Source organism: Malania oleifera, chromosome 1, assembly GCF_029873635.1.
Source record: "Malania oleifera isolate guangnan ecotype guangnan chromosome 1, ASM2987363v1, whole genome shotgun sequence".
Taxonomy (NCBI): Eukaryota; Viridiplantae; Streptophyta; class Magnoliopsida; order Santalales; family Ximeniaceae; genus Malania; species Malania oleifera.
The window spans coordinates 21,761,025-21,772,295 of record NC_080417.1 but is presented as its reverse complement, the minus strand read 5'-3'; the positions used below and the strand labels follow the sequence as shown (position 1 = coordinate 21,772,295).

Genomic DNA, 11,271 nt, shown 5'->3' with positions numbered 1-11,271 from the left:
CGAATGTCATGGATGGCGGTATCATGGTGTTTGGAATAGGTAACTAATTTATAGTCGTGTGTGAACAATAATCAAAGAAACAGTTCAGTTCGATATACGATATTCTGGTGTCTTAGGTGTTGCGCAAGGAACCATGCCAATCCGTCGAACAATTTTTCTTTTCTATTTTTTAACACAAGGGAACCGGTTCCAAAAAAATATCAAAACTTTGAGCTATTTGACACTGAACTTAGCAATTAATTTTTGGGTTGTGAATGTGAAAAACCTTTGCACGTCTAGGTCCCGGTCTATGTCCCAGACTGGGCGGCAAAAGAGTCTCGTTGGAATAATCATTTTTTGCTCAGTGGTGACAAATGTACCTCACCTGAAAGAGTGATAAAAAATAGAAAGTAAAACTCAAAATACATCAACATTTCTATGCCCCCCCTCCAATACCAAAATCTAATGAACCCATCACCACCCAATGTTATGTGTGAGAAAACAGTATTTCTCCCACTCTGGCGTGTGGTAAGGCAACATTATATTAATTGTAGTTTGGTTGTGTCGTTTGTATGAATATACATACCCACCATTCCTGAGTTCTTTTTAAGTATGCTGACTGGAGGGTTATTAGGGAATTGAACTATTGGTATAGAAGGTATCTGAAACTGAAATCGTATGGCATTACTTGGACCAACTGAGACAAGGGTTCCTGTCCCCTTCTCTCCAGGCATTTAACTGCTTCATTTCTCACTTCATCAGGTAATTGTAGGCTGACCCAATCCAACAATGATTCCAAGTCTTTTGCAAAATCAGGTAAATACCAATCCAGTAATTTGGGGATTATTAACTTCTTTGTCGATGAAATGCCAACTGCTGCATGTAAATAGTCTCTCTTTGCAGCTTCCAACTCATTCTCAACTTGAGATGCTGTGTACACCCTCACCTTCATTTGAAAAAATATATCAGTATGAGCACATAATGTCAAATTCAAATAACTTCAGACGGCATTAAGCGCGGTGCACATTGATCTTGCAGGGGCATTGCCTTTCTGTATGCAGCTTTCCTGACAATTGCAAGAACATAATATTGTTTTGCATCTCAAATTCTAGTCTAATTATTCGAGTAAAATGTGTTCCACTTATCCAATTTTCAGATCTATGGATTAAATGGGAAAAACTTTGGGGATAGTTGGGAGAGTAGAGCATTGTGAAGGTATACTTTGCGCTAAGCCACTAAATCAAAGGGATTAGAAGATTGCAGATGGAATGGGGTGGTAAATTACTCAATTTCTGCTTGAAAAATAAGACTAGCCTGCCTGGGACGCTCTGGACTGTTTTGTTGGACATCAAGAGGCTTCTAAAGTCTCCTGATTATGCTAAGATAGACCACGTATACATAGAAGCAAATAGGATAAAAAGCAGAGGCGGTCAACATTGAGGAAAAAGCTTTTTTCTTTTTTCTTTTTTCTTTTTTTTTTTAAACTTTTGTTTGGCAGGATTTGAGGGCTATAGGTTTACGTTGATGTGCTTCTGTTTGTTTTTTATGCATATCTTCATGCCGAGAGAGAGAGAGAGAGAGAGAGAGAGATGGATAATAAAACCAGAAATACTAAACAATCAAATGAATTGCCTGCCCCACTTGGAAACCTCATCTAGAGTTAAAATAAACTTACAGCAGGAGAGGACCAGCTTCCACAGGAGAGTGCAAATGTAACCAATGGCTCAGACCACTCTAATCCAAACATGCTCCGTACCTTCATCTCATCATTTTTTGTGGCTTTTGAGCAGGTCTGCTAATAAAATTGAGAAGTGAATCCAGCTACCAGTTTCCAATTCATGTTCTTCAAAACATATCAAAATTTCCCAAGAAAATATAGTGAACTACTGCAGACAAGGACTCTGTTACTTACATATTTCATGTGATAAGGCAGTCTCAAGATGAAGTGTTCGATTGTAATTGCATTCAGCAAGTATCCTCCCACCTTTATAGTTGCCTGAGAGAAACACAGTAAAGAGTTAATTGCAATTACTTGTTACAAAAGACATCACTAGGACCTCAGTATGTTCCATGTGGGGTGCTCAAATTATTATTGGGCATATAATCACCATAATCTGGTCAAATGTGTTGGCATGAGTTGTTTTAGAAAGATGGAAAGAGCCTTGATTGTAAATCCCTTGATACAAGGGATATCCTTAATTTTAGTTTTAAAAGTAGTGTAGTACTAAAATTCGAATTTTTTCTTGTATATAATTACCTACTATACCATGTAATTAGAATTGTGAAATATACATATATTTTTTCCCTTGATTTTGACATGGTATCAGAGCAAGGTTCCAACTCTGGACCTGGCTTTTTACCCTAACCCTACCAGTCGTCGTCGTCGGCCGTCGTCTGCTGAGGGTCACAAATCCGAACCCCTCTGCAGACTCCGGCAACCTACCCTTTCCGGCAACCAATCCTCTTGGCCGTCTGCAGCAAAGCTTCATCTGCAAGGCGTCACCGGACCGTAGGTCCTCAGCCTCCTCTTCGTCCGTGTCCTCGATGTTGGCAGTGATAATTTCTTCATGCAGGAGCAGCACTCAAGCGACGCAAAGAAGGCCCGAGTTACTCCATCGTGAGCGAGTGAGACCATTCAGCCCTGTTTCCTTTGTCAGTGACGCCACGCACTGATGGACTGCAGCTGTTATTTTTGGCGCTCTTCTTCAGAAACGGTTGCAAAAGCAGTGCCTTGCACTCGACCCTGACCCCCTCTGATAGGAGTAGGAGGTGCTCATCGATTGTCTGAGCCTTCACTGGCGGAGCACTGTCGTCGTGACAGAACTCGTTCAGTTTCTCGTGCGTTGAGTACCTCAAGCTGACCCCTCTGCTGCTGTTCTGTGGACCCAGCCGAAACCCCTCTGCTACTACTATTCTCCCTCAAGTCGTGCGGTGTGTGCAGTATTTTTTTTCTCCATCTCTGTTGCTGTGGTATTTCTCTACAGCGTGTGTTGCACCCATGGCCGACCCTAACAATTCTGCCGCACCCATGACCAAATCCAATGGCCCTCACTCCACTGCCATCATCACGGAACTAACCACCAGAAGAATGAAATTTTGAATAAAACTTCAGCCCCTACCCAGATCATTGAAGGTGTTGCTGCTCCAATTGGTATTAAATTGGATGGTTCCAATTATGCTCTTTGGTCCCAAGTTGTCGAGATGTATATCTCCGGCAAAGATAAGTTGGGATTTTTCAATGGCGATATTACCCAACCTCCACAGACTGATCCATACTTCCGAAAGTGGCGCACAGACAATGCCATTGTCAGGGGATGGCTAATTAACTCCATGACCCATGACTAATCGGAAACTTTATTCAGTTTCCAACTGCAAAACAGGTATGGGACTCCACTTATTTTGACGGAAGTGATACATCCCAGGTATATGACCTCCGGCGGCGTGTAACTCGTCTAAGACAAGCGGGTAGCTCTGTTGAGAAATATTTCAATGATCGTCAAGGATTATGGTGTGAGATTGATTTTCGTCACCCAAACCCCATGAAATGTGCTGTTGATATTCAGCACTTTAACGACATGCTTCAATAAGACCGAGTGTATGCCTTCTTGGATGGCCTAGATGATAGACTTGATAACATTCGCAGCGATATATTACAAATGCGACCATTTCCTACAATTGAACAAGCATATGCCCATGTTCTCCGGGAAGCTGTCCGGCAAGCTGTTATGATCACCGGTGGATCCACCAAGACTCAAGGAGCAGTTCTGGCCTCAAAAAGCTTCAAGACTAGACATTCAACTTCAAATTCTACCCAATTTCTATCTCTGGGCAATGGAAAGACTGGAACCTCTTCCAAGAAGAAAGTCTCTCCTTCAAATGGCACCAAGTGCTCCCATTGCGGTAATCTGAAATATAGCCAGGAAAATTGCTTCAAACTACATGGATATTCTGATTGTTGGAATGAACTTCAAGCAAAAAAAGGCCGAGAGGTTACTGATGGAGGAACAGATCAGGTTGCACTAGCTGCAGCCAAGCTGAGACTCTCCCTCTCGGAACCAGGTAACTGTGGTACTGCTCTTTGTAGTTCGTCTCATGATGGCGTTAGAAGTTTGTGGATATTTGACTCGGGAGCTACTAATCACATGACATTTGATGAAAATGATTTCTCCAAAACATCTTAACCCCAGCGCACCTGCATTGCCAGTGCCAATGGGGTCATATCTCCAGTTACAGGGACCGTGGATTTGTCACCCACTTTATCCTTATCTAATACTTTGCTTGTTCCCTCTCTTTCCCATAAACTGCTCCCAGTGAGCCAAGTTACTCAAGCTTTGAACTGTATTGTACTAATGTATTCTACTTTTTGTTACTTCAGGATTTTCTTACCAAGGAGATCATTGGGCATGGTACTAAAAGAGGGGGGGCTCTATTATGTTGACAATTTTAGTATGGGTCGTGCACATCTTATGCATCCTCCGATTGACAAGAAAGAGCGACAAATTTGGCTTTGGTACCGTCGGTTAGGGCATCCGTCCTTCAGTTATATGAAATATTTGTTTTTGGATTTTTTTTTTTTCAATATTTTGATATTTTATTTGAAATGTGAGACTTGCATTCTTGCTAAACGTCATTGAGTTGCTTATCCTTTAAGTATGAATAAAAGTACTGTTCCTTTTGCTTTAATTCACTCGGATGTATGGGGTCCTTCCCCAATTTCTACAATATCTAGTTTCCGCTGGTTTGTGATATTTGTAGATGACTTTACTCGCATGACTTGGCTCTACTTACTGAAACATAAAAATGAAGTACTAACTATATTTCAATCCTTCCACACAATGGTTCAAACCCAATTCTCAGCTAAGATTCGGATTCTTCGATCAGATAACAGTGGTGAATATGCAAATGATTTGTTTAAGGCTTATTTTCAGCAACATGGCCTTATCCATGAAACCTCCTGTCCACAAACTCCTCAGCAGAATGGTGTCACTGAGCGAAAGAACCGTCATATTCTTGAAACTGCTCGGGCTCTATTACTTGGGGCTCATGTGCCTAGTCACCATTGGACTGATGTTGTTGCTACGGCTGTGCATCTCCTCAATCGGATGCCTTCCAAAGTCTTGAATTTCCAATCTCCGTTACAGACCCTATCTACATATGGTCCCTTACCTACGATCTTGATGCTTCCTCCTCGGATTTTCGGATGTGTCACATTTGTCCACCTTCATAAAAATCAGCGCACGAAACTAGATCCATGTGCCATTCGATGTCTCTTCTTGGGATATGCATTACACCAAAAAGCAAATCGATGTTATGATCTGGCCACCAAACATACCTATGTGACCATGGATGTTACCTTTTTGGAGTCCGAGATATTTTTCTCTTCCTCATTACCCAATTCTCTTTGTCAGGGAGATTAGTAATGACGAGCCAAATGGGCTGTGGTTTGACTGGTTGAACGAACACAACACTAAAATTTACGTCAATGAGGAACCCAATACAGAAAAAGGTGTGACTTTAGAAGTGGATATAGGTTCCAGAGATATGTCTACCTCACCTAAAGCTGAAGCTGAAGCTGAAATAGAAAACCCCCCTCATACTGCAGTACCCGAAAACCCATCTCCTGAGAATATCCCTAAGGTCAACTCTCCTAGACCTTCAATCTCTAATGATATAGATATCCATGTTGGCTATACTTTACCTTTCAGGCATAATCGTGGAAAACCACCAAATAGATATTCTTCGGACATTGAAGGACGAAACTCAAAGTATCCAATTGCCAACTATGTGTCTACAAAAAGGCTTTCCGAACTACTCAGAACATTCGTACATGAACTCTCCTCGGGGAGTGTTCCCACCAATATTCATGAAGCCCTGACAAATTCTAAATGGACCCAGGCAATGAAGGAAGAAATGGAGGCACTGCATAAAAATAAAACTTGGACTCTTATTCCCTTGCCCAAAGGAAAGCAGACGGTGGGGTGTAAATGGGTGTTCTCCATTAAGCACAAAGCAGATGGTTCAATTGATCGATACAAAGCAAGACTAGTAGCAAAAAGTTATACCCAAACATATGGTGTAGACTATCAAGAGACCTTTTCAGCAGTAGCAAAATTGAACTTGATTAAAGTATTGATGTAAAAAATGTCTTTCTCCATGGAGATCTAGAGGAGGAGGTCTACATGGATGTTCAACCAAGCTATACAACAACTTTTGAAGTTGAGGTGGTGCACAAATTACAACGAGCATTGTATGGCCTGAAACAATCACCTAGAGCATGGTTCGGGCGACTCAGCTTGGTAATGAAGAAATATGGCTATCAACAGAGCAAGTCAGATCATACACTATTCTTAAAGCATCAACATGGTAAGGTCACAACTCTAATAATTTATGTAGATGACATGATTATTACTGGGGATGATCTAGAAGAAATATCAAGACTCCAAGAGCGTTTGGCGACTGAGTTCGAAATGAAAAATCTAGAAGGACTTAAATACGTTCTGGGAATTGAGGTTGCTAGATCAAAGCAAGGTATATTTCTTTCCCAACGGAAATATATCCTATACTTTCTATCTGAAGTGGGACTACTAGAATGCAAACCTGCAGACACACCAATTGTTCAAAACCACAAACTGGGAGAATACCCAGACCATGTGCCAACAAATAAAGAAAGGTACCAGAGGATAGTTGGAAAGCTTATTTATCTATCACACACTCGCCCTGATATTGCTTATGTGGTAAGTGTAGTGAGTCAATTCATGCACTGTCCAAGTGAGGATCACATGGATGTAGTGCTCAAAATTCTTCGATACTTGAAGTCATCTCCAGGGAAAGGGCTTATGTTTTCAAAAAGTAGACACCTCAAAGTCGAGGGATATACAGATGCAGACTAGGCATGAAATATATCAGATCGAAAATCCACCTCGAGGTACTTCATGTTTGTTGGCGGGAATCTTGTAACTTGGAGAAGTAAGAAACAAAATGCAGTGGCTTTGTCAAGTGCTGAAGCTGAGTTCTGTGGAATGGTTAAAGGTCTTTGTGAACTTCTCTGGCTTAAGAGACTACTAACCGAAATAGGTTTTGCCCCAAGTTGTGAGATGAACCTGTTTTGTGATAAGGCCGCGATAGATATCTCACACAACCCTGTCCAACATGATCGAACTAAACACGCGGAGGTGGACCGACATTTCATGAAACAAAATCTTGAGGACTAGACAATTCGATTTCCTTTTGTTAAGTCTAAAGACCAATTGGCAGATGTACTCACAAAGGCTGTATGTAACAAAATCTTTTACAACTCACTTGACAAATTGGGCATGCAAGACCTATATGCACCAACTTGAGGGGGAGTGTTGGCGTGAGTTGTTTTAGAGAGATGGAAAGAGCCTTGATTGTAAATCCCTTGATACAAGGGATATCCTTAATTTTAGGCTTAAAAGTAGTGTAGTCCCAAAATTAGAATTTTTTCTTGTATATAATTACCTACTATTCCATGTAATTAGAACTGTGAAATAAACATATATTTTTCCCCTTGATTTTAACAAAATGGTTATATCTTTAAAGGTTGTGGTTATTTGATAGCTTAACATATTAATATCCCATCTCTCTCATTGTGAAATCTGAGATCTATTCTGACTTTGTTTAGATAGAAGCATCAAACCCAAGTCTCAACAACTATTACATGGCAATAAATTATTGACAAATGTCCATTAAAAGGGAAAAAAGGAATTATAAAAATAAATTATAACAGAATAACCATCTATTGTACATGAAAAGTATGAACAGATTACCTTTTGCATCAGTGTTACAACCAGTTCAGGAGTCTCAGGAATCCCATGCTCTAGAATTGCCTGCATCATTAGTAATAAAATAAAATGTTAAAAAAGAAGGAAAAAAAAAGGGTGTTGCTCTTGTACATATGCTGGAAATCTAAAAGTGAAGCACTTATTGTAATCGCACAGCATCCAATAGTTACATGAAAAATGTACTTGAAGCTACAATTTAAAAGTAGACTAATATAGCCTCAATTTTAATTAAAACATAGTACAAGTCAAGGGTTGTAGAGAATTCTCTTACATTCATCATGCAGGAATTATAAATGTTTATCCAGAATGCAAGCTTCTGCTGATGGCTAAGGCCCTCTAAGTTGACTGAAGCAAGCTTCTCAAGGAGGAGCCTGGTTATTTAGGAAGGCAAAATGAATACAAACAATGGGAACAATAATACAGAATAAAGAGGTAACAACATTCTTACCTTAATCTATGGATGAGAAACAATGCATTTGTTGCTCGGCTGAGATCAACTGAATTAGATTCAATAGCATGAAGATGCTTATAAGGACCAATTTCTCTCTTTACAACATCTGAACAGATACCGTAAGGATCCCAAAACTCTGTTTCTTGATTCTTTTCATGAAAAACCAATGCCAATGGAGGTGGCAAAATCTTCGATTCCACCACTTTGTTCTTCAGCATGCTCATCCTCAAGAAAATGTTACACAAACACTTCAATATATCCTCAGAAATTTCATTTGGTCCTCTGTCAGCCCCTGAAACATTTTCAAATGAAAAACCTGAAGAGCTCTCTTTTGCCCTTCCCTCATCTGCTAATCTGCACTCTACCTGTACAATTGAGTTGTGATTATTTTGGCCATTAAAAACAAGTGGAGATAAATTGTTATGAAGAACTGCTTAAATTTATATACCTGTAGCTTCTGAGAATCCCGACCGCTCTCAATTATCTCATTCTTGATTGGAGGTCTGTTAACTGGGGTGGTGATTCTGGGGCTTTTCTTTTCTGGAGATTGCTTATTCTTTGTGGAACTAGTGAACAGAAGATTCTCTTTTCCCAGCCTATCTTCGGGAAAAACAGAAGAAGAATTGGAATTCATCAAAGCTTGTTTCCCATTCATAGTCCTGCTCGAACAATTTCCTATTTGATCAAAGATGGAGTCGGAGGACAACAGCCTTCTGCTTGAATTGGTTCTGGTAAGAGAAGGTAGAGGCCTTGCCTCAGATGTTACCAAATTGGCGTCATTTTGGAACAAAGATTTTGATCTAACATGTTTTGAACTTTTAATCAAGCACTGATCATGTGTATCTGTCAGATTGTCCACAACATTCTTGGAGGAAATGTAGACAGCTTCTTGATAGAGACCTTGTCTGAAACTCACCACCTGTTCTTCAAGACGAACAACCTCCTCTTCCAAAACTGCAACTTCAGCAAGAAGCTCTAGTGTCTGCAACCAAAGAAAATAACTATCCACACTGACTCCAAAACAGAATTAAGTTCACACAAATATTTCCAAAATTAAGGATCACATGGGGAGATAAGAATGATGGATCATTGGGTTCAGCTCAGTAGCCCTATTTCTTTAATTCCTCCAACATTCCCATATAAGCCATTGACGTTTCTCCATTTTATGAATCAAAGTTGCATGTCTTCTTTTTAATGAAAAGGAGTATATATGCTTAATCCAGAAAAGGGAATAATAATAATAATAATAATAATAATAATAATAAAGATCTCATGGGCTAGCTATGAATTAAGTCAGCTTACATATGGAGGGAGATAAGGAGGCAGACGAGGCAAAGCTCCCAAAGGTCTTGTAAAAGCCCTCTCCAGTGCTCGGTGAACATTCTCTTCATGTCTAAGCTTCTTCTTTAGCTTGTCAACCTGCACAAAATGACCAAATCAACGGGAAATCAACAGATTATGCTGTGGAAAAGAAATTGACTGGTTTTTAACAGAAAAAATCTGTGTGTACATCTTGAAGCAAGGCCATTTTCTTTTCTCTGCTTGATCTACGACGATTGGTTGTTGCTCTCAATCTGCTCCCTTCAACCTCCATGCTTTCCTTCTAAAACAGAAATTATACACTTATTTAGAAAAATAGACACTACCCAATTCAGACTTGGATCAGAAGTTCCCACTCTAATCAACTCAGAAGATGTTTTCACAATCCTTAGGAAGAAAAACTATTTGGAACCAAATAAAAGAAACCGAACAATGAATGAGATGAATTAAATATGAGCCTTTTGTCCCCGAAAATTTGAAAATCCATTACGAATTTCTAAAGAACACGAAACACTTCTCCTCAATTCCCTGCACGTTTTCAAGTTCTGTAGCCTCTTGCTGAAATTGAAAGCTCACTTTGCAGTAAAATTCAACAGTGGCGTCTTCGCATTGCCATAGGAAAAAGCTTTCAAATAATATTATTGAGATAAGGACCAAAACCCAAAAAAGAACTTACTTTCTCATCGTGCTTTAAAGGAGCTTTCATGGTCTGAAGCGTGGTCCGCACCCTGGTGTTCATCTTTTTACTTTCCTGGAAAACGAAATGTCAATGCAATTACATTGTAAATCCAGGCGCAAATAATTAGAAAAAGCAATCAGTAGAGTGCCTGTGGAGAAAATAAAACTTCGAAGATGGTGGCAGTGAGCATCAGTAATTAAAGGGGGGAGGAAAAGCTGAAGAATAGAGCAGAACCTTAAGAGAAAAAGAGCGAAGTTTTTCATTCCATCCCTGAGCGGGAAAGTTAAATCCAAATGCAATTCAGAGACGCTGCAAATCCCGTTGAATTTCCCTTTTTTTTTTCGTTCCTTTTTATCGATCAGAGTGAAACAGAAAATACGAAATCCGAAGAAGAAGACGACGAAATTCTGAGCTGAGCTGAAGATCGTCAAACAAGGAAAACGTAACAAATGGAGAAGAAGGCCAACTCTTTTAAAAATAGAAGAAAGGTTTAAATAATAGCAATAATTACGAACAAATTAACTATTTAAAGACATTAAAGAAATGGGCGTGGCTGAGGAGATCTCCATTCTCCACTGAACACAGAGAGAGAGAGAGAGAGAGAGAGTCTACATGAAAGTGGCGCAGTAGTGCCGGTTTATGTAAATGTAACCATTGGAACATGAGAGAGAGAGAGAGAGAGAGGGAGAGAGAGAGAGGGTGACCTGGCAAGAGTGGGACGGATGCCACTGTCTGGTGCGCTTTAGCGTGCTGTTGGACAGATGTGTGATTGGTTTGCTTGCTTGCACACTTCCCTCCAAATTTACAAGAGGAAGCTGTTGTTATTATTATTATTATTATTATAAAAGATGTAGGACAATAAATAGAGATAAGACATAAATATATGTGATTCAAGAGTTTTTTTTCAATTTATCTTTTTTAAAAAAATATATATTAAATAATATCTTTATCGGAAAATAATTTTTGAAATAACCCTGATATAATCTCGCTACTTAGAGTAAAGAGAATTGTCACATGTCATTTCAAAAATTATTTTCTCA

The 11,271-nt window shown here is 39.5% G+C and overlaps 2 protein-coding genes across 4 annotated transcripts; one reads left to right on the top strand and one right to left on the bottom strand.

Moving 5' to 3' along the window:
- Positions 1-207: 207 nt before the first annotated feature.
- Positions 208-10,898, bottom strand: LOC131166541 (uncharacterized). Of its 3 annotated transcripts, XM_058125140.1 has the most exons (12): positions 10,844-10,898; positions 10,466-10,648; positions 10,229-10,303; positions 9,743-9,835; positions 9,535-9,651; positions 8,681-9,214; positions 8,230-8,597; positions 8,053-8,152; positions 7,767-7,826; positions 1,892-1,975; positions 1,655-1,774; positions 208-925 (listed from the first exon to the last, which is right to left on the bottom strand). In XM_058125140.1, exons 3-12 carry the CDS (start codon positions 10,289-10,291, stop codon positions 623-625), a joined length of 1,842 nt encoding a protein of 613 aa, XP_057981123.1. In that variant the 5' UTR covers positions 10,292-10,303; positions 10,466-10,648; positions 10,844-10,898; the 3' UTR covers positions 208-622. The 3 variants fall into 3 exon arrangements, with proteins under 3 accessions (XP_057981123.1, XP_057981117.1, XP_057981128.1); XM_058125134.1 differs by having other exon boundaries at positions 10,466-10,884; XM_058125145.1 differs by having other exon boundaries at positions 1,655-1,771; positions 10,466-10,884.
- LOC131166557 (uncharacterized) lies at positions 2,307-4,660 on the top strand. Its single transcript, XM_058125154.1, has 2 exons — positions 2,307-4,038; positions 4,355-4,660. The coding sequence occupies exons 1-2, from the start codon at positions 3,636-3,638 to the stop codon at positions 4,390-4,392; spliced, it is 441 nt and encodes a 146-aa protein (XP_057981137.1). The 5' UTR covers positions 2,307-3,635; the 3' UTR covers positions 4,393-4,660.
- Positions 10,899-11,271: the final 373 nt, after the last annotated feature.